Raw genomic sequence first — 24,413 nt, 5'->3', positions numbered from 1 at the left:
AATTGACACAGAGCTGCTGCAACATGCAAGAACCTTTTCCTACCATTTTTCATATAAAGATAATATGTGGGAAAGCCTTGCAAGCACCAGAAGAGAACTGAGATTTATTCTGGTGCAGTATTCATAAGAATTGCTGCCTGGCCTGACAATACTACAACAGTCAAAGGCCAAACCCTGCCCCTTTCTACTTGGGTTGGTGTTTTTCTCTTACACCTTTCCTTGGAAATGGAGATATGCTGGGCAGATTCTTTATATGATGGATTTTAAGCCTAAGACTCAAGTAAAACCTCTGATCTTATATATTTAAGTTGTATTTAAAAGTGGTTCTTAAGCTCCTAAGCGTTTTGGCTGGTTTTGACAGAGATACTCAAGAATGTAATAAAACCGCATCAATTTTTACATAAACCTTACTTCAAAAAAGAGGAGCAAAAATTATGCTCATTATTTTGCTTAACATTTTATTCCATCAGTTTGGCACAAGATAGAACTTAAAGACAACATCGCTGAATAAGTCTTCAACTTCATTAAAATTAAGACTAATACGTTTTATAAAATTACTTTGCTATGATACACTTTCCCTTATCAAGTGATAAAAAGATTTTTCTCTGGAAATACTGAAGTACATTGCCACCTGCTGGCCACAAACAATTTTGCAATTTAAAACCACCAGAGCGTGTATGAAACGGCAACATTTAACAATGCAACATACAATTACCGAGGAAGTACTGTTGACCCAGAATTTGGCACAATATTTATTGAAATGCAGCTGTGAACTTCTCCAAACGTCACGTTATTTTCTGAAACTCTGTGTGACTCCCTTTTATTGGTCTTTCTTTTTTTTCTCTTTCTCAGTGCTGAAGCTTTGCTATTGCAAAGGAAAAGCCATATTCTTCCTCAGTTGTTCCATGCCTCAATTTATTTGGTTTGGTTTTCTAAAATTTGGATTCCAGTTTATTGTTGTAGAACAATACATAAAATCATACATTTATAAATATATATATTATATCCTGTATACATAACATTGGTTTTCCTCTAGAATGGAAGGGCAGACCTTCGCACTACATCCTTAGTTGGTTTAGGCACGGCCTTGCTCTTAGTTGATTCTCTGAGCTGCTTCCTATCAGAATCTGAAAATAAAAAAACCCAACACATTTTTACAATCTTGTATCAAATTTTAATTTTGTTTGCAAATATAAGAAAAAAAATATTTGGTATTTTTCCCTCTAAGCTCACTACTACCCTTATAAAATATATGGCTTTTCATGTTCCACTCTATTTTAGTGTTTTTCAATAGGCAGTGAAAAGGAGGACAACTTCTCCCTTTAACAGGTTTTTTTTTATATAAGCACAGAAACCAGCTTGTGCACTTTCTATAGAATTCCAATGCATATCACGGTAATGTAAGTGCAGTGACTTTTTAAAAAAAGCAGTCATGACTGATTGACATCTGTATATGAAAACATAATACATGATTATCATACAATACCCATTACAGAATATACAATCATCAGAACTGCAGATATATAAATACATTTTAGCAACATCAAAGCAACGGTTTTATCTTATACACAGCAGAGTTATTGGACTAAAATTTTCATCTTTTCATGGTTTTATCTCAAAAGCTTGCTGAAAAACAGGAACATACTGCATTTGTAAATGGACTGCTTGACAGTGCTGTTAAGAAAATAAAGTGAACAAAGTTTAAAAAAAGTATATGCAATTCAGTTGGTATAAAACAAAGAAGCCCTCCCCATTTTCCAATGTCACTGTTGTTTTCCTATGAGACTGGGGGATCCGGGTACTGGGACAGTTCTGCAGAGTCTGATCATACAAGAGTTTCTGGCAGGGCATCAGGGTTATCGGCTGATAATAGCTCCCAAATTTGCCACCTTTCCTTTTGCCAATCGTGCCAGTCCGCCTCTGACGCATTTTTACTGTTCTGACTGTGATGTGCTGTGGAATAGATGTGACCCGTTTGGGTGTGTGGGGCCGGCCGCTCCTGCCTGGAGGTGACCTGGTCAGGAGCTTTGGCTGGTGGTCCTCCAGCCGCTCTTGTCCCTGAACTTTTTTCTTGGCGTTGAAGTCTCCACAAATTGTGCAATGTTGAAGAAACGCTTGATCGCTGTGAGAACACGGAGCTTGGTTTTGCTGCACCTGGGTAAGGGGGTGGTGGCCGCTCTTTTCTGTAGGAGGGCTTGGCTGTGCTTTGTGAACAAACCACATTTGAGTCACGCTCAGTGAGGTCCTCCACGCTGCTTAAAGTCAAGTGCTGTTCCGACTTCGAATGCGACAGGTCTGAACTCCTACTGCCGACTTCGATTTGTGGATTACTGCACACCCGAGACACCGTGGGATGAAGCTGACACTCAGGAATGGCTGCAGTTGTCTGGCTCCTTCGCATGACCTGCCTGCTGGTGTCCAATTCAGAGGAGCTACCCTGCCACCGAGGAGAACACGCGGCTAGGTTCCCATAAGAAAGAGAGCACTGTCCGGGTCGCAACAAGCTGCTTTCATAGATGTTTCCATAAGAACCTGGGGACCAGAATCAGAAAGACAATATCAGACTGTGTAATCATTTACGTGGCATTTAATAAGTTAGTGCTTTTGCCCTGCATCACACTGTAGAAAAGGGATGGGGACTTTTATCATTAGGTTATGTGACTGAAGGTGTATCAGCCTCACCACTGGCCAACCCTGGGGATACAGAGCAGCAGCCCTATATCTATCTAAACCATACCTAATATATTACCTAGTGACTAATACTTTGCACTGACATAAAGCCTTGCAGCACTTAATGTCTTTCAAATGCTTGAAAAGTAGGGGTGTGTTTTAGTCTCCTAGTTTCTCTGGGAGGTAGATGAAGATGGGAGAAAAACAAAGGCAGAATGAGTCAGGGACTTGCCAGGACCATGTTGGCCAGTGGCAGGGTCAGCACCCAGGACTGACAACCTCACAGCCTGTGCTTGTGCCACTGCAGCAGCCACCCTCAAATCCCCTTCCAATAACTCCTAGAAAAATATAAAACTATTTTAAAAGTAATTTTAAACCTACTTTTTTAAATTAAATTGTGACAGTTTGAAATGTTGCCACATTTGCATAACCGTAGAATCACAGAATGGTTAGGGCTAGTCACTTTTCTTTTAAAAGTCCAACTCTGGACAATGTGAATTTTCCTACTGTTTTCACTGTGATTTCTCAAAACCAAAGAATTGTTTATGTCTTTGCTAGATTTGGGTTTAAAACTTGAGAAATAACTGACCTGTCATTGCTGAATCTTTGCAGCCACTTTTCAGCGTTGAATGCCAGGTACCCCAGATATCAAAATGATCTTCAGAAACATCTAAATAGCAGTAAGAGCAGGAAGAAAATTATGAGTCTCTTAAAGCCATTATTTAGAAACATACAAACAGAATGGTAAAACCCTACGTAAGGTATCAGAGTTGTTAACATACACTAGCATCTGACTTACTAGCACCTAACATGAACACCTCAAACCTATTTGTTCACAGTTACTTGCTGTTTCAGGCTCGGATCCTGTGACGGATTCAGTAAGCTCTGGATGGGTAGAACACCTGAGTCTGCAGGGAATGTGGAATTTCCTTTAAGTGCTCTGCACTACTGAAGTCAGTTGGGAGAATTTGCACAAGAACGGAAGGATTTGGGCAACTGAAGGTTGACCAAATGGCAAAGCTCCCTTAGGTAGACTCGGGTCACTGTAAGGCATGCTCTACCAATCCAAGCGATGCTGCAGGTCTTATACAGAAGTGAAGTCACAGAATAGGGATCTAATGAAATGCGCACATCTCAGCTGGATTATAACTGTTTCATGTCTTTTTTTGATTCCACCTGGCAGTAAAGGAATTTCATAATTTGTCATGGTCCAGTATCACTGTGATGCATATTAAAGTCCATAAGATGGTTTAGGATGGTTTAGTATGATAAAACTTAATGTAATTTCCTGTTCATAATAGAAGTCTGACCAAATTTTGAAGCCTATTCAGAGATTTAGACACTGAATACAGAAGTTAAATGCCCATTGGCATTTATAAAGCATATAGTTGAGATAATAGTCTAAATCCTATTAATTTCAAAGGGAATTAAGTGCCTAACCAGTACCTCTGAAATGAAACGGTTTTAAAAATACCATCAAACAGTTAACTTCATCCCCACGCATTAAGTTCTTAAAGTTTGTCTCACTAAATATGCGTTTCAAGAATATAAGGTTGGGATGGGGTTTTTTTTCACTATTTTTAAAATGAAGTGCTGATGAGCTATCAGTTTAAACCACAGTTCTTTATAGAAGAAATCATTCAGGTGTGCACTCCCTAGGTAGCTATGGAAATTATAGATCCCTGCACTGGTACGGCCAGGTATGTAATTGGTGGCAGATGTAAAGCTGTACAGCTCAGCTGTGTTCTCCAGTGGGAGGGTGTTGAGGTCATTCTTTTCAACTGTAGAAAATTTGTAGCTTTGCATCTTAAAGCCTCACATTTTTCCAAAGTCAGGACCATAATCTTGCAGGTATTACAGTCCTATGGAGCAGGACTAAGAAATCAGTCTTCGCCATGCTGTCACAGACAGGCTGAAAAGCAAGAGACACATAGCTCTATTTTCCTAAATAGGTTCAAGTTTTGAGAAATGCCATATCAAGAGCATCCCTGACAGCTGGCAGAGCTAAGGAGGAGGACTGAGCACAGACCCTTCAGGCTCAACACAAAACAGGGACGCTGGTCAGCCATTTTTCATAAGTTTATTTACACTATTGCTCCTCAAATCCTGGTATTTGATGATGAAAATTGAAACTTTTCAATTCAGAAACCACCATCAGTCACTGAGGAGGAGGAACACAAGCAGGATGTACTCTACCTTTTCCGGCCTGTGATGCAGAAGAATTCTCCTTTGTCTTAGGCTGCAAATGTCCAACCAGCATGTACTGCTCAGGTACCTTGTACAGCTTATCTGGGCTGCGGGCAACTTCATGCATTGCCATCAGCGGGCGCTCAGACAGTACCGGGGAGTTGTTGTCGTACGGGGAGACATCTCCGCTTGAAGCTTTGTTGGAGTCTGTGGAAGAATGTCTTCCCCCTGTAGAGTAGGAACCTTCCGACCGCAGCATCTCAGGGCTCCTGAGAAATTTTGATAAACAAACTACTGTTAATGAAAAATGCCTTATGCTCACAGCTACAGGTGCAGTTTGACATCAGACAAATAAAATCTAATGCATGAGTATGATCACAGCTGCTGAAATTAAAACACTTCAGAAGCACTACACATGTGAATTTTTCATGAGTAAAACTTTTGCCATGAAGTGGCCAGCAGGGGCCACTAAAAATCAAAAGATGTTGCTGTCATGAAAAAAAACCCAACAAAACCAAAACGACACAACTGTACAGTTCACCACAGGAAATTAGTGAATCAATTCCTTATGTTACCTTGACAATTTAGCTTCTTGCAACAGTAAATCTGAGGGCATGATAGGGAAGATTAGTTTGATGCTAAAATCACTTCTTCCACTCTGAAGTACTACACAGTCAGGGATATCAAAACATTGGCTCGCCTCTCGGGAAGTGAAAAGGATGCTCTTCTGGAGACATCAGAAGGTAAATGGGGGACAAGCAGATGCATCTATCATACTTCTCATGAGGACAACAAACAACTGGCTCTGTTGATAACTTCTAAAACTTTTACCCTTTCACCTTTAAATCACCAATAGCATGGCTTGCTTTTAATTTTGACTAAGCAAAAAGGGCAAATACACACACCCACCACCAAAGTACAACCAAGGCTGTGCTTGAGACAAGCCTCACTTTTGAAATGTGTTGGGAACACTGAGGAAGATTTCCTGACCTGTTACAGTTTACTACGCAGATAGGAGGAAGTCCGTGAATCACTGAACCTCCCACAGAACACATAGAAATACTTTGTAAACAAACAACTTTTTCCTATTAGACTTCCCTGATTTATATTTCTGTTACTCATGTTCTGTTCCTATGCATCTTGATCTTTGTTTCTTAGATGCTTATCTTTTGCTTCTGGAGTTAAACACTTCCGTCAGTGACTTCACTGAATGTATCACTGAATGTGATACGACAGAGGCTCATTCTTGTAAATGTGTACTTGTGATCAGCCATTCTCAGAGTCAAATCCAAAGACAGCTTGAACTGAGTGAGCAGCCAAATCTCATTACTTGTTATGGAACAATAACCCTCTTTTCCAGACAAATGAAATAAAACTGAAGAAAGAAAATAAAGAAAATACGCAGTGATAAACCAGGTTCGCTGCAGCACACTAATATTATTACATAATACAGAAATAATGATAAAACTCAGCACCACCTTCAAGCTTTTGTGGTTTTGTTTTTTTTTTTTTTCCTGGCTGTTTTACATATTGCATGTCCCAAAACATAAAATATATACACTCAACATCATGATTATTATGTTAGTCAGTGGTCTGGGGTTTTTTCCCCCCCCACAGTATAAAAGCAGTCATAAGCTCTTGTGAACAAACTTAACCAAGTTTACTCCTTTGTAACTCTCAGCAAGAAATCCATCACTGAATTGATCCTGAACCTTAATGAGGGCCAGTTCAAAACCAAAGCTGCCATTTGGCAAAGTAGCAGTATCCCAGGATTCCCAGTGTAGTTGGTATGGTAATGCTGGGGAGTCATTAGGAAAAAGAAAGGGTAAATCATGACTCAATTATGTAATTTCCCATACCAGCTTCTCATCTGAAGCTGAGACCAATGTAAACTAAACTCTAAACAGCCACACACATTATTATTGTCTTTTAAGTATGCACAATACCATCAACAAATCTTTTTTGTCCCTTAGTCCTTCCTTTCTGCCCTTCTACGTTCCAAAAAAGCTTGTGCAGTGAGTGTGAGTTAAGATGAGATGGGAATTTTAGAAAAACCAGAAAGGCTTGAGAAAGGCAGAAATGTTGGTAGGCTTCCTATCATCAAATGCCTGTCTTTCTCTCCAGCTTTCTAGACTGAATCTCATCTAAACCTCACCCTGTTAGCATACAGACACGCTTGGCGCTAACGGTGACACCAATAAGGCTTACCGCTCATAAGCCTTTGTAGGACCAAAACTTAACTGTGTTCCACAGGAGAAAGAAAGAGGTGTACCAACAACTAGTCATGGCAAGGTAACACAAGGAATAGTGGAAAGGGAGATGGAAATGAAAGAATATGGGAACATAAACTTGAAATTTGTGAAACACTGATTTCATGTCTTACCTTGAATGATCTGTTATAGTCTATCTCTTCTCAAGACAGAGCTTCTGATAAAAATTTACCTGAATGGAAACTGTCAAGTTTTTGGAAAGATCCAAATATTCAAGTTTCTAAACTCTTTTACAGTTTCTGCTAGTAAGCTGATGCAATTGTATATAAAATATTTCAAATTTATTTAGAAAAAATAGTTTTAAAAAGAAAAGAAAATGCCTGTGGATTCTGTCAATCTTACTACAAGAGACTACCAAAATGGATTGCATACTTCTGGAAACTGATCTTATAGGTTTGCAAGTATCGATTTCATACATTTGCAGCTTTACCATGCTCTTCATGAACAAAAAACCCACAAGTTGCAAAACACTTTGGCTTGCTTCTTTCCAAATAAAGAATGAATTCTCACATATTATTCTTCAAAACAAAACTTCTGTATCTGTTTGCTTTGTGGCTTGAATTCAGTAGCAGATGGATATTTACTAAAATTCAAAATTCATCTTTCCCAGGATACCTGTAAAATTCTCTACCCACACATTGAGGAAAAATTAAAGTGGGAGGCAAATGTAAATATTGTGCAACATAAGTGCTCACCTACATATGCAGGCTATGAATAAGGGCAGATTATGGTCTCCACAAAGTATAATAGAAGATCATGTACTAACAAGTGTGAGAAATGACAAGGCAAGTAAAGTATTTTCTAGTGGTCATGAACTGTGTTAAGGAAAAGATTTAAAAAGTGGTTATGTACAAAAGGAAAGATTTGAAAGCTGCAAAAATGAACCTATGCTATGTGTTCAAAAATACATTTTCAGATTCCAAAACAAAAATCAACTACACTGCAAAGGTGTCTTGGGCTTTCCTTTTTAACTGGCATTCTTCTGAACTGATATTATCCACCAGTGTACTTGCATGGGTGAGCTGGAAAAATGTTAAGAATAATTATTACTTCTACTGGGGATATTCCTACTTTTCTTTATCAAGGTCATCAAAACAGGAAATCCCTTTCTGTTTTTTGGCAGAAATCCTTTTCTGTTATACGTTAAAGCCTCTGAGTAAGAAAACAACTACGTCTTACAAGAGGCAAATCATACAGAGTGCAATGGTTTGGCAGCATGCAGTAATAATTTCCACACATATCTGAGTAACACAGGTGCCACCAACAAAACAGATTATTATGATACGGTTGCTACTGTAATAGGGCAAAGGACTCAATGATTCAGGAAGCCTCTGCCACTTTGAAAACTGCATTTACGCATACTGGATGGCCTAGTGCATGGCTTCACCTTCACACCACAGGTTACAATGGATTAAACCCCACCATCACCATGCAAAAACATGAAAAAATTCTGTAACTTTGAAACTCATTTACTCTAAAAGGACTACTAACCCATGACATAAACATAAGAAACAATTTTATTTTTGTGTTAAAGATGCTTCATCTTACAGCTGGAAACTCCAAATTCCACTGTCATCAAGCCAACATACAAAAAATTTGGGAAGTCATCCACAAAAGCACACTTCATAATTGCTGCCAACAGTAATTAGTGCTTTACCATGAACAACTTCTATAAGCTCCCTGACACACCATCCACAATGCTCAGCTCTTAAGAGAACTGAAAGATGAGAAACATCTGACTTGTGCTCCTCTGGGGAGGAAAAGAGATTGTGTTTTCTCTGTTAGATGAGAGTGAAGAAAGTATTTGTAATGACATCAAAAGCAGAAATGTGAGGGCAATTTCAGAAGCAAGACCTTCAGAGCAATTAAAACGACATTAGTCTTGAAGTTGATTCCATACTCTATGTAACTAGCTTTTGTGATGAAGATTGTCTCAAGAATATATAGTTTTCTGTTTCACAGATCCAAATTTGGATCTTGAGCGTGTGACCAGGAAATTTCCAAGAGTAGTAAGGATTTATTTTGGAAGCTCATTTTTATCAAATCAAGACAAACATCTCTTTGTTGTCTGCAGCCTCACATTTCTTACAGGAAAAATAACAAACAAATATGTAGCCTCAAAATTGAGATTATGTTCTGAAATAGATACATCTCTTAAAAGCATCACACTCCTAGCAATAACACGAAGCAACATTGCCTCTAATTGCCTGGAATATCTTAACCAAGAAGTTGCAATCACAGTGAAAAAGATATCTCATTAACATTAAGAATAAATCACTTACATGGCAGTAGAGCAGAAGAAAAATGACATAGTAAGGTTTTCCTAACTCAGTGATGCTTCACCTGCCCATTACTGAAAATACAATAAATTGGTACTAGTGTAGCTATATGTTTCCTATCTGATTTTGTAATCTTTTCTTACAAAACCTTTTTTGTCAGTTGGAACCAGCTTTGCACAAAAGATCCATTTTCTCCCGTAGGTGTGCACGCTGGCTGAAAAGTAAGGAAGCTCAAGGAAAGATCAATTAATTTAGGGGAAACAGGATCTAACAATAATCTGTTACATACACAATGATCTGTGACAAATTTATGCTCAATTGATATGTGTAGCCACATGTGAGATACAATTTTATGTTTTTACATTATATAGACACTGCAATCTAACATGACAGTTTTTATTAGCTTCAGTTAGAAATAATATGGTCATTCCAAACTGAGAGCTTAAAGAAAGAAGTCTCTACAGACTACCATATGCCATGTGAATTGCAGTTTCTCTCCTCATTGTGGTCTTTGCTAATGGCAAATGTGAAACAAGTGTAAAAGGCAGCTAATGTACCTCTAATTATCCTGCATTTGTTGTGAGATCTAAACATACACATGGCTCCTTGTCAGACAAACTAACCGAAGTTATCTCATGTCTGTGGTATACTAAGAAAACACACAGACAATTACCACAAATCAGATGATCTGTGATAATTTGCTACTGCATGTTATGAGCTTATGTGGTTAAGTCAAACTAATAAAATCCTTTACAACACATTATATATTCTGCACATATTTTTGATTTTTTATAACCGAAGAAAGATTTTTCCTCCATGTGTTAATCATACTACTTCTTTTATAACTCTTCCTTTAAAGCCAGGCACACTATTACATTACCTTCAACTATACAATGTTCATAGGGAGAGAAAAAAAAATAAAATCATAGCTGACTGTACAGATTCATTTCAATTATGTTCCAAATGCACTAGGCAATTTCCACACACACAGGAAGATAAAGTCCAATCTGTCCCAGAGAGTTTAGAGTCTAGGAAGCCTCTTACGAATGACTTAAAGCAAGCTTCTCAAATTTTGTGATTTTGGGATTTGACATTGGGATTCACTAGAATAAATGCTATGACTGTGCGTCCCCTAAGAAAGCCAGGAATCCTGTTAATCCTAATGTACAAATTCTCAGTGTTAAGGCACACAGGTGTAGGCATATATACATCTACATAAAGTTGGACTATGTTATGAATCATAACTGCAACAGTGACCAGTGTGACTTTTTTTTGTCTTCAGGTCTTCCACAAAGCATACAATTAAATAATATCCAAAGAGTCTCCATAACTCTGTGTTGTGGTAGTTTACTTGTTTACAATGTCCTATGTGCATACAATAGGAAAAAACCAAAGAACTGGTCAAAGGGCTAGCTGTGATTGTGTTAAGGCACTCTAGGGTGTGTTTCAAGGATAGTGTAATACACTCCTCCTGTTACTGAAGACTACAACAAATCCAAGACATGAACCAGCAGATCACTAGAATACATCCTGTCAGAAAATAGTGCATTGAATATTTTTAATACATGTCATTCTGTTCTCTGCAGCAGAACACAATCTTTCCTCTGAATCGGGAAATGATTTTTCTTTAGAAAACACTGTACAAGAGTCATAATTTCTTTGGCAGAGTCTGTGTAATGGGGAGGATATTTCTACTCCACTGTAGACAGTGCAGAAGAGCTGTGGAAAACTAGAACCTTTTGAACACTTCCAGTGGGAGACAGAAATTCCCAGCAGAAACAGGGAAAAAACAGATTACTCACGATGACTGGGAAGCTTTCCTCCTCAACAAATAGTCTACAACATCTGGATCAGTCTCTAATAGGCTAATAAGCACTTCATTCTGAAGGTCAGGTGAAACCTATGAAGACAACAGAAAATAGAGATTAATAACCTTTCACATACATGAATTTTGATACAACGCTTAATCTAAAAGACCAAGTACAAGCACATTTATGGATAGTATAAAAAAAAAATTATTCAGAAGCTTCCACTTCAAAAGAGAAATTTCATGTTACAACAGGTGAAGTAGAACTAAAGATCACTGTGTACAATGTCAAATGCTGATTACTCTTGAATAACCTGTTGGTATCCAGTTGGGTATCAAGTTTGATAGCAACAGTAGTATTACTCGCGTATCATGATCTAAAAAGCTTCAGTTAAGTTCCTCACCTCACATCCCCATTCAAAAATGTGGGAATATTTACAAATTTCTATTCCAAGCAACTGTCCTTCCTTATTTTGAAATAACGTGAAATGTAATTACACAGGAAAAAGAATGTTTCTTCATATATTCTGTGGCATTTGACTTACTTATATCCTTCTCATACGGAAGTTTCATGGTAATTGTTCTATCTATGAAGTTCTTAAATTGCTTCATTTCAGTAAAGCTGTCAAAGGTTAACATTTTTCTAAACGATGCCTTATAAACAATTAATGTTCAGGTATCCACATGGCCAAATTCTGGGATCTAAAAGCATTTAAATTCCTGCTTACACTCATTCAGAACCTGAGTAATTCGTCTATAACTCAGGTTTACAAGTGGGTCCTGATGGATCTCTGCCCACTCTGGACTTCGGATAGTAGTCACAGGCTTAGCCAGAATTTGTCTCATTTTGGCCTTCTGATTTGCAAACTCTCTCTCGTGCACTTTAGATGGAGATGAACCTTCAAAACACTTGATAACTTAAGTTGCTGCAGGATACAGCCATCTCAGAAACTTGAACTAATAGTCCAGGTTCGCTCATGACAGATGGAGCTGGAGGCAAGACAATCCCAGCAAGGGGTCATCAACTGTACAATATGCTTCTGGATGCAATTTGTCAGAGCCTGAATCTCTTGACCTTCAGGTCACACTGCATGGGCCATTTGTTCTCCCTGACACTTCCTGGGAAATACAAAAAGAATTACTAATAGATTCCTCAGGGGAATACCTCAGTTTGGGAGGTATTTAGGGAGTCAAGTTACAGGAAAGGTATATTTGCTTAAGAACAGAAATAATTTGAAAATAACTGAAGATATGCATAATTTAGCTCAAATGGATCCAAAATCTCTATGAAAAACTTGTATGACCATATATTCCTTTTTTGAAAATTGCATTTAACCTTAAGCTGGAAAAATATCTTACTGATGCTCATTTATATACCTGTGTTTAAATAAATTATCTTCATAGGAGTACATATTTGGAAACCTGGTGTGCTGCAGCTTCTCTGTTTGGACAGTCCTTCTGTACAGCATCATAAACTCCACATAAACTTTGGGGGTAAAGCAGAATCCATGTCTTTCTGTATTTCTATTCAGCTTTGTATTAAGTTGATAAACTTGTAAGAATCTACTGAGAAGACTTTGTCAGAAAAATAAAACTGTATTTGCCATTATTAAAATATATATATATATATATATATATATCAGTCTTTCATTGCATAGAAAGGAATCCAAAAAAGTTCCATCAGGAAGTTCAGTTCCAACTGAAAGCATCTGGAAAACCCAAACCTAGCAGTCCTATTGAGATATTGGACTTTTATCTGAAAGAATAATCTACATTAATCTATGATACTTAACTTGGTTTGTACTGATGGTTTCCTTGCTAGATATCTACTGGGTTTTGGATTTCCTCCTGTGCAGCAATTTACTTCAGTTTAGGCAGCTAACTTGCAAATGTAGAAATCTTATGCATGTAATTATAAACTTACACTTAGAGAACTACTGGTATCTCAGAAAGATGTTACAGAGTTCTAATAACTATTATTGAATTAATTTTTTAACCGGCAGTTGTGGCTGAGTAGATGGATGAGAACTTGAAATTCAGTGACAGAAGGGAAGTGAAGGCACTGCTGAAATAACAGCTGTTGAGCACATACTGGGACAGATCAGAAGCCTCTGGGGTTGTCAAGACTGCAGTAGAGTAGTACACATTCTGAGATTTTGAGGCTGGGTGTTAAATAAGTCATATCTATTGAGATACGGAAGGGTGGAGAGACACTTGAAGTGCCTCCTTTGTGCTGACTCTTGCTACTGATGTGACACAGAGGCAGCATGTGACAGCCTCTGCAATGGGGAGGCCAAGGTAGCTTTTAACAGTAAAAATAAGAATTGCAGTGCTTCTTTGAAGCAGGCCTGGATTTGGGTGCTTGTAGATGAAAATGCATGATCAAGCTGCTCTCCTCTATCTTCCAGGCCAAGTCAAAGGCAATGAGACAAAGTGGGGTTGAGTTGTGCCTCCCCACATTCAGCTATTGGGCACAGTTCAGAGACTGGCAAAGAACAGTCCTTTGTACATTCCCATAAAATGTTTTCATGTATCCCTAAGACTCACTGAAATAGACAAGAATTGGATATGAAAGGCCTTAACCTCAATGAAGCAAGATCAAAATCCATCTTCTATATGAAATCCACGTGTTTGCATATAACTGATGTCAATAATAATTGCTTAATAAAACCAGTCCCGGGTTGTCCTGACAAACAGAACCTTCCTAATCCATCAATGCATCAGAATCATTGTGATATTGTGGTCTTGGAGCCACAACACATCCTGGTCTCCTAGGTTTTATTTCATAAGTGTTCTGGTTTCAGTGCTGAAGCCAATCGGTTTTATAACCTCCTCATACACAAAAGTAACAGGGAAAAAAAACCAAAAAACAAAACCCAAACACAAAACCACCTTAGCAGCAATACACTGTATGTTATAGCTACAGCTGAATGCTTGAGTCCAGATGTTTTCCTTTTGTAAGTAGCATAAATGTCAAGTACAAACAGCAATTCTGGTTTGGCACCACTCCTATGGGTTTGGAAAACAAACTGCTGCCGTGTGATTCCAAATGATCAGAGTAAATTTTACTACAATTACATGTACAAGTCTTTTCCTTTTGATGCATCTATTACCAAATGATGCACTGGGCTAATTATCTTCAGAATACAAAGAGTCTCTCTGTGCTGCCAATGAAAACATGAAAAAGATGAAAGTAGACCCTGGTAGAACCTTTGTAAAACATGAACTATGAGCAATTTGACACAATACTACAGATCAAATATCATACGTGAATCTACACACTACTCCAGAAAACAGGCAGAACTTACCATGTTGTTTGTTAAACTATGTCAATGGGATGAGGGAAAGCACCCAGAGACCCTCAACTGGTAGACATTTCTATACATTTCACATGAATGCATTTTAGCTTTCAGGAAAGTGTCTGTGATAGGTTTGTCCTTCTCTTACACGCAGCTAGCCTCTCATTTTGGAATCTGATTCTAATCTTCTTCCACAATCTAAAATGCTACTCTGGAAAACAAAAAAACCCCTCCTTCCCCCCTCCCCCCCTCCCCTTTTGTTTAACTTTCCAATGAAAATGCAAGCACTGAAGAGATAAAGGAATAAAGGAAAAAATCCATCACAGTTAAAAGAGACTATATGTAGGTTAGACTAACCCTAAGCCCCACCTGTTCCACACTGAAAGTCAGAATGTGTGCTTAAGTATTATGTGCTGAGATGTGGTTGTACTGTAAAATGTTCTTAAAGAGAAACAACAATAAGAAAACTTCAAGCATTATTTTGAACTTCCTGGTGTCACCCACACTGTGGGCCAGCAGACATTCGCACAAGAGTAGCTCTGTTCCTTTCTTTTCCTGCTGTGGAAGGAAAATTAGCACCTGACATTCCCCTGAACTGTGAAAAGCATTAAAAAAAATAAATAATAATGATAAATAAATAAATACTGCTGAGTGTCTCACTGGAACAAGAATAAAAATGAAGCAAAGGGTACAATGAAAGGTAATACAGTGTGATGGAAAAACCACAAAGAAGTTCATCTGGGGCTAAGACTGATAGGCAGAGCTTGTGACTGCTTTCTCATGCTCTTTTCCCTGTTAGAACCTGGTGGACACCTTCCCCTTACAGTACTATGTGGCCATTAATCCCACATGCCCACAGTCCAGGCTTGACCACCTTCTCCCATCACGACATCCAGCACCCAGCTTTGCTGAAGCACTAAAGAAGTTTCACAGTATTCTTCCTCTTGCTCTGGGAACTGATCTCCTCAGTGTATCGTACAGTGATGCTTACTTTCAAGACATAACAAACAAAGCTATTTTCACCTTTTCTAGACTACTGGTTAAGACACGTATGCCTCCTAAAATGAAGACAGAACAGCGCCCATCACTAGGTCTAACTGGCCTCTGCTACCTGAGAGCAGGGCTCTCTCGGGAACAAGTCATACTGAGCTGACCTATAATTCTGTAGACAAAAAGAGGAAAAAGTAAAGCCACAGAATGAACTGTTCAGTTAACTTCTAGGCACAGCGAATGCAATTTAACTAAGCCACATCTTAAGCAAACAACATGTGCAAATCCAAAGTCATCATCCTTTTTATGAACTTCCTCACCTCAGCAAGAGAACAGAAAGGAACTGAGGAACAACCCAGATTCATATTTTACTCCTCTTATCCAACTGACAAACAAGAAAGCTTTGTCCTTCCTCCCCATCCAACCAACAAGAAAGTCTTCAGTATGGGAGGCTGCTCCTTAACCAAGGATCTCTTACTCCCTGCAGAAAAACTGTCTCTCTGACTTCCAAAACCAAGAGGTGAAAAGTTTATTTTCAGTCTTGTCTTCAAAACTAATGAGCAACGATGGTACATTGTTCAGTGTACAAGTGAAGAGCCAACCCCATCATTTCTACAGACAGAAATCTTCTAAGGAAGATACTCTATATAGAAACCGTTCCAGGCAACACATTTTTAAGTCAAGCATTCTTTGACAACACATGTTGTCAAGCATTCTCCTTGACAACAGATTGCTTTTTCTACTAATAATAATTGACCAAATAATATTTCTACCAATTATTCCTAATTATTTTAGGATAAAAATTCTTCACTGTCAGAGTGGTGAGGCACTGGCACAGGTTGCCCAAAGAAGTTGTGGCTCCCCATCCCTGGCAGTGTTCAAGGCCAGGCTGGATGGGGCTTTGAACACCTGATCTAGTGGAAGGTGTCCCTGCCCATGGAAAGGGGGTTGGAACTGGATGATCTTTAAGGTCCCTTCCGACACAAACATTCTATGGTTCTATGACCCTAATTTAATGCAGTTTCCTCAGTTTACTTCCTCCTAGTCTACTTTAATACCAAGCAGCTATTTCCCCATTTAACTTAAAAATGCATAGGAGTAATGTGAAGAAACATCCACCTACCATGAAAAGGGCTTCATAGTTTTCAATCATCTTCTGTACGACAGCTATGATAGCAGTACTCTCTTCAGCTCGAGCAGAGCTCTGAACTGAGAATTCTTTGTCTGTAGATTTTTGCTTGTGCAACAAGTTAGGGCCAAAGATGGTAGCCAGGTTAAGTGATGTCATTTTGTTCCCAGTAATCTAGAAAACAGAATACGAATGAGGTGGGGTCTTCCAGGGTCTAATGTATACAAATATGCATATACACGTATCTACACACATGCACACACACTCTCATTCTCTCTTCCCCGATTTGGCAGATGCTTCATTCATCAAAACCAGAGCGTTAGTCAAATAAAAAATGAACAATTCTTAGAAATGTTGAAACACTCTGTTTGGACATCTCTGCAATAAGCACTGTGATTTTCTGGACACATTTTCGAGTGGATTGGAAGAGTAGAGGGTGGAAGTGCTGCCTGCCCTTAATTCTCCAGAAATTTGGCAGGGATATACTTCTGAACTCAGGGAAACCTACTTCTCCACCTCAGCATATTACTGTCTTTTAGGAACAAATACTGAAAACTGTTAGCTTTCTCCAGTAGCACACATGATCTGAAAAAGATATGGTGAGGGAAAACATACTGTTCCATGTTTAAACAGTTTAGATAATAAGCATCATGCTTGTTATTTTCGTTAGTATTTTCCTGCCTTTTTGCCTGTTTCCTAGGACATACCGAATGTTTACCTGTTGGGTGGATTTTTGTTTTGGTTTTTTTTTTTTTTTTTACTATTTTCCTACTTTTATAACTCTGCTCAAAGAAATAACAGTGACCTGATTTTGGAGGAAGTAGAAGGCTAGGAATAGATATTAGACTAGTCAGAAAATATCTGAAAAATGTCATACAGGTTATTAAATGAAAATTGTCATCCTCATATTTGTGATTAGACTACTCTTTTCTCCCTCTATTCTTTTAACAGAGCAAAAAGCAGGGATCATGTGCTTCCTGTCTGTGTCTCCACTTTGTTGCTATTCTGGGAATGCAGAAGAAGATGCCAGCAGTTTGACTATATAAGACTGTAAGTCAATTTCAGCTGTTGATGCAGTATTTCTTGCAGGCTTTTCAAAAAATATGAGAGTTGCTTTTCATTTGTTTCAGTTACCTTGGAATTAATTAATTTTTAAAAAGGACAGAAAGAGGCACCAAAAAGAGGCAGTAAAATCAGCATTTGAAGAAATGAGTGGATAAAAAGAAAAAAACTAACCTTTTCAAAGTAGTATTTATTTATTTTTTATTTGGAGATTTACCAAATACTCTAGCCAAGCTTACGACTGTGCACTGACAGCACCTGGTTTGTTTTTTAAAGAGCTCAACTAGACAGCATAGAGGTGACAGTAAAAGGAGCTTCTTTTATTGGTGGGACTACTGGGTAATCTTGGACAGACATGTGCACTATGTAGGTGCATGGGCACTCATAAAAAACGTGTGGGTTCTTTGTTTAGAGATTCATCTTAGCATGACCGTAAGTACGGCGCGCTCCCTTATTTGTGCACCACTGCACACCTGGCTGTTTTTTGGGTGAGCTGCTTTTTAAACACTGTAAGAGTAATGAGCCACCAACGAGGCACAGGCACGCAGTGCCTCAAGTGTGCCAGGGGCAGCCTCCGGCTGTGCCTGGATCTGCATGTGCAGGCTCTTTGTACAAACAGCGAGTCTTTTCTTAAGGGCAGCCTCGGGGCATCCCTGAAAAAAATGTTGTAAACATATTAATAAAGTTAGTCATCCATCTTCATCTTTGTGACAGAAGGGCTTTTGAAAGAAATTGTGAAGAGGGCCTGTGTGCCAAAGCCCTGGCTGTTTTCCTTCCAGTGATAGCAAACAGTCTGATAAGGCACTTTCTCCTGCTCTGTATGCCTTTATTCACTTAATTATTCATGAATAGCTTAAATAATTGCAAGCAGAATACTGTATTATCTATAAAAGGTATCCAATTGCACATAATATTCCTGATGCTTAGAATACTGCCAAGACAGGTTACATAAATTTGGCTTGCCAAAATACCTGTAGCAGAGCTGATGCACTGTTAAGGGGAACGAAAATGCCTTTAATACAACTGTTGGGCCAAACCAACTCTTTCAAGCAGCATTCTCTAGCTCTGCAATAAGATCCTTTTGGGTATATTCCTGAACCAACACAGAACTCTTCGCAGGATCACAGGGACCACGACCTTAGCTGTCTTATACATGTTTTTAAGCACAGTAAAATTGTTATGAGCTGCTTTTTAAAAATACCTTTATTACAGTGATGTAGGTGTTTAATCAACTCCTTGTTGAGGCAGAAAGAAAAGCATTTAAAATGGATTTAAAAGTGAAATAGGCCTTGAAGTCACATTGGAAGTTAGGACTTGAGAAAAGAAAGCTCAGAAGTAGTCTTTACTGCTGTTCAGATGACAGAGAAGTCTTTTCCACAGATAAACTGGTACAATTTTTCCAAGCAGCAACAGACTGTATCCATCTCACTCAAAGCTAAGAGATTCGCCACCTCTGGCAAAGCAGCCTACTAGTTCAAGCATTTTTCCAGTGGAAAACCGGAAGCCTGGATTTTCTCATCTTCTCTAGTGTGAATGGTGCAGATGCACGAATGTTCAGAAGTACATCTCAGCCACCAAGCTATGGGTGTTCTTGTCTCTGCAGGGTGGGTCACTCCAACCTCTCACTGAATTTGTCCCAAAAGCAACAGAAGAACACAGCAAAGATGGACCCTGACTCCAACTAGTGATTAGGTCTGCCAGTTGCAAGGACACAGCTGGAGTTCCTGTCCCTTATTTTTCATTCTTCACAACCCAGTTCACACAGTGAAGCTAAAGGGAGCCAAGAAGTGAACTGCTAAGTCTAAAGGTTATATAAGAAAACAACATGAGAGAAAGAAAAGAGAATGAAAATGCGTACTCTTGACCGCCTGCAACTTTTTGCTGGTTTTTGTCCATAGAATACAATAGGGTAAAAGAAGAGGGAGTAGTGGGGAAGGACAAATAACGTTAGAAGTTAACAACAAGGTCTATGATGCTGTGAATCTCCCAAAGGAAGTGGTAGATGCTTCACTGATTAAGTCATATGAAAATTACACTTTCACATCCCTCAGAACACAGTAAACAACTAAAAGGCAAATCTGCCAGCAATAATGAAATCTGTTCCATTTTTCAAGGGTATGCCACCACTGCGTTTGTATCACAGCTTTAAATATCTCATTTCAGATCATGAATTAAGCAAAGTCAAAGGACACAAGTGACCAGGACTTACCTCTTGGCCATCTTTGTCTGTGGTGTCTTCTGCATGACCAGCCACTGTGGAAAGGAACTGCAGCAGCCGGTGCAGGGTATCGCAGTTACACGGAGGTAGAAGATAAATGAGAAGCTGTAAGGTGCTTAGCTGTTCATCTGGCTCTAATACTAAGAGGGGAAAAAAATTGGATTCTAAGAAATCACTCCAACTAGCCTAAAAGCAGAACAAATATACTGTTACCAGCCCAAAGAAAGGTGCAAGAATAGCTTTGTTTAAGGATCTTCACTGATAAAGTCAGAAGAAAAAGAGAAAACTCTAAGGACATATCAAAAGTGTAACAAATACTGTTAACGGGATTTTTGCCTTGGCTGGTCAACTTTTTTGCTCACAGGTTCATAGGAACTTTTCTCAGAGAGAAAAATCCATGTTGCACACTCCATCATTGTCACTGCACGCAAGAATTCTGCTTAATTATCTACTTACTAAATTCATTTAGGTAGAGCTACAGGTATATATTGGACACTGTTGGGAAGTATTGCAGTCAGGTTTATGCCTTAGCCATTTTAAATGGGTTTTCTTACAATTTCACATCTTGCAGAAGTAATAGGGAGACTGGAAAAGCAACTAGAGATACGAAGGATGTTCTGCAGCCACCATCACTTTAGCCATCTAAAATGCAATGGCAGCCAGTGACAAAGGTGGGACAAAGGCAGGATCTCAGACATGAGGGCTAGAAAGAATCTGAAGAACACATACCAGGCAGCAGATTAAGCTTGCAAGAGTCCAACTTTACTTTTTCCCAGACCTGTGATAGCCTACACTCAGGTCTCAGGCAACACATTTGGGAGTATTTCATAAGGTGGCTTTAAGGACCATTAACTATGATGAAACTTCAGCTTTTGAAACTAGTTTTTGCAGACAGACTGGAATTTTGGTCAGTGAACAGCTTTAAAACTTAAAAGCATTAATGGTGCTAAGATAGCAGGATTCAAATGTGAGTCTGTCACCTGCTACTGCTGAGCCAATGAAAAGGTCAGGATTTAAAAGATAGTACAAATCATATCCTATATACAAATGCAAAAATACGTATAATAAGTTAAATCTTTCTTGTTCTAGTTTTCTGGGCTATACTTAACCAGTAAGAAAACCAAGGAAAGATTTCAGCAAATTTATACTACACAAATATTTGGAGCAAATAAAAGCTAGAGTATTAAATGTACAGAAGAATAGAAATATGGTTAGTAGAGATCAAAGAATTTAAACAAGTAAGCTTTTGAAGAATCAGCAAATCAAGATGCTGTAGAGCTCACAGAGAGTGTTGATGAAAGGTGTGTAAAGTTCTCTGGTGAGAAGCGGGTCAGGCATGTCACGCAGAAATTCTTTTAACAAAGCAGCAACATCATGAATGCTGTGCTCTTCGTCTAATACAACATCTATGCCCCGGTCAAACTCTTCACGTAACTGAAAGAGATCATGACACAAAGACACAGTCACTTATTGTCCCAATTAGCACATCCCAACACAGAAAATCTTTTCAGATGTAGATCTGTTCATTTTCACTTTCAGGCTTGGATATGACTAGTTTTCAGTCAGGTCAAAGATATAAGTAATGTCTAATTGCTGCTTAATCCATGATACATAACTTAAGGTTTCTACTGACTGTAATAAAATACAATCCTTTTTTTCCAGAAAATATATGGAACTCCTTTATGAAAAAATATGCCCAAGTAAATATAATTTTTTGCAGAACTCTAAGATTAATATCAAAGGCAGAAACCAGACAAACAAGGAAAACTGCAAGAAAAGGCTTTCTAGTACCACTTTCCTGCATTATCCCTAGATTTTAGAAAAACTAAAATTATATTTTGCAACATTTACTTTTTCGTATGAAAAATAAGATAATGTTAATATTCACCAAAATCATGTTTCTCTCATGATTTAGGACAGTACTTAAGCATAAGCAGTAAGCAGCTAAGTTCACTAAGGCTTCATGGCATTTCTCCACACACATCTTGTTCTGCCTTCCTATTTCAGTTAGGGTGTTAACAAAAAGCAAGCTAACACCATTATGAGGTATGACTACTTTTTGCAGCTACAGTCCTCAGACAAATTCTGTACAATTCAAAGGCATCACACTTCTCAAAGGCAGAAGAAATCTTTGTTCCACGTCTGATATGCCTCATGAAAAGATTATAAAAAAAAAAAAAAAAAAAAAGAAAAAAGTCTGTCTTTCTGGAGAGATTTCCCAGCACCAAGAGAAGAATAAGTTCTTCAGGCTGAGAGCTCCACCTTTTACTTTCTTTCATTTTGAAAACAGTCAAGATGTTTTAAAACTACTTCCTACGAAAATTTTGTATCTTTGCTAAAATTATGAGGTATCATGATCACATATATCTTCTCAGAGATTAATTATATCTAATCTCACTAAACAAGAGGAAATCTGAGGTATCAGCTTTCCTACCCGGATTATTACAGACATATCAAAAAGAAGAAAGAAGGTAAATTGCGAGGAAACTATGTGTCTGTGATAATCTGTGGCAAATCTTCATCACAGGCAAATCTATCTTGAGTGTGTATAGTGTGGAGGACTGCAGAAAATCCCATATTTTCAGCTGAAATTGTGCTTTCATGGCAGGCGTGAAAGGTATTTTGTAAAAACTACAGCCTCCCTTCTAATCTATTAAGAATGCTTTTAACATCAGTAATATTAGTCATTACTAATAATGAATAATTATGCTCTGAAGACCAGAATTTGTTCTTTAGCATTATGCTTCCCCCTGCTGATTTGTGGTCAAAGGTTTTTCCAGTGCCAACTAGGGGATTCCACTCCCAGCTCAATTCTGCTCTTCAGACTGGTAGCAAATGCAGAGCATCCCTGCAGAGCACCATAAATCACCTCTATCCAGAAGGCTGCTTCTGCACTTACTGCCCAAAAGCATCTGAGGGAACAGAAATCTGGACTTCCCAAATAGCTGTCTAAATCATAAATTGCCGATACAGACTGAATATGGCACTTCTGATCTGATATACTGTGAGGCCTACTGAGATGTCCTAATTAGCACAATATCAGATAATCATGGGTGAAACATGGCCACATTTCAGGCCCAGGTATCACAGCTGTTAAAAACCGTACATTTCTGAGTTTAAACTTTAGGTATCTCAAACTTCACTCATAGGGAATACTTTCTGACTTTTGGAAAATACACCTCAAGCATCCACGGGTGCTCAAGACGTGAGAGCTGAGGACATCCGTGTTGGGAGAGGGGATGGGAGTGCAGAGCTCCAGCCATGTCACTTTTCAACCTCAAGGTCTGGAGGTTGCTTTGTTCTACACCCCACTGAATGTTAAGGAGGCATTTTCTAATAGACAAACTTGTTCTACATTTTCTCTTCCCACTGGCACATGCATTTACTTATATATTTATTGCAACAAACTATAGTTGAAATAGGACATTTTCTAACTAGGGAAGGAAAGGAAACAAAACTATGCCTACTTTCTACACAAGAAAAACTAATGAACAGCTGCAAAAGTACACCAAAATCTGAGTACTGGGTTTGGCTTTCCATGGTTCAGAAAATGAGTGGAATTTTAATTGGATCCAGACTTTCCCCTTGTGTTCATGTTGACAGCATTTATTACTGTAACTGCAAGGTCCAAGCTGATGCTTCCATGTTGTTTAATGAAATATATTAGTCTATGTAACAGAATATATGAATACCCAATCTCTTGATTTCCTCAGCTTTTGAAAACACAGTAAAAGAAAAGCTGATGAAAGTTATTGATGTTCAAAGTAAGGCTTAGTTTACAAATAAATGATACAAGCCCTCTCCTTTTTCCCCAGAGGTATGACGCAATTGTACTCACCCTTGAATGATACTATATATTTTGACATTGAAGCTTATAATGCAAACAGCAGGCAACTTACTTTTTAATACTTTATCTAGTTCAGTGTTGATCTAACAACTGCCTCTGCAGACCATGAATGTTTTTAGCTTTGTGGAACACCAGCCACTCAGCTGAAGAATAAGCTACAAAACAGTAGGCTATGGTGTCCTACCAGCCAGAATCAGGTCAGTTTAGATACTCAAGTTAACCTTTCAGAGCACCAAACATCATACTGTATAGTCTTCGCAACAAATACTATTATTTCTGGGATCAGACGAATTTAAGCTTTCTTTTGCTTTTTTCCATTTGATCTTTTTGTTCTTCCTGGCAGGGGTATTTTCCTGTAACGTTTTATTCCGTCCCTAAGCAACACGCAACCATTAAGCACTATTCTCTACTGCTCTAATTCAACGTGTATTCCAACTTATGGGAATAACGACGTCATATCTAGGGCTGAGAAAACACCAACTTCTGACTTTTTCTCTGGAGCCTAACCGTACACTCTCTTTGTTTTTCAGCATTTGGCTGAGACTAGCACTTGGATGGGTCTGCTCTGACCTTCAAATTTAACAGGGGTGAAAGAAAGGTGATATTTGGGAGCAGCAATCTGAGGGTCAAAGAGATTGTTCTGTACTTGCATATT

General features: G+C 38.5%; 1 protein-coding gene across 1 annotated transcript in view; it reads right to left on the bottom strand.

Annotated features, from left to right (window-relative positions):
• Positions 1–1,604: 1,604 nt before the first annotated feature.
• ARHGAP6 (Rho GTPase activating protein 6) overlaps positions 1,605–24,413 on the bottom strand; it is a 64,442-nt gene continuing 41,633 nt past the window's right edge. The window contains exons 6-12 of the mRNA XM_080612753.1: positions 21,195–21,345; positions 19,903–20,051; positions 16,626–16,805; positions 11,209–11,306; positions 4,867–5,126; positions 3,260–3,340; positions 1,605–2,532 (exon numbers count right to left, since the gene is read on the bottom strand). Of these exons, the coding sequence (XP_080468879.1) occupies positions 1,826–2,532; positions 3,260–3,340; positions 4,867–5,126; positions 11,209–11,306; positions 16,626–16,805; positions 19,903–20,051; positions 21,195–21,345 (1,626 nt within the window). The 3' untranslated portion in view covers positions 1,605–1,825. The remainder of the gene's footprint in view (positions 2,533–3,259; positions 3,341–4,866; positions 5,127–11,208; positions 11,307–16,625; positions 16,806–19,902; positions 20,052–21,194; positions 21,346–24,413) is intronic.

The sequence above is a fragment of the Psittacula echo genome, assembly GCF_963264785.1.
Source record: "Psittacula echo genome assembly, chromosome: 3".
Taxonomy (NCBI): Eukaryota; Metazoa; Chordata; class Aves; order Psittaciformes; family Psittacidae; genus Psittacula; species Psittacula echo.
The sequence above is the reverse complement of the archived record's forward strand: the minus strand, read 5'-3'. Positions and strand labels throughout refer to the sequence as shown.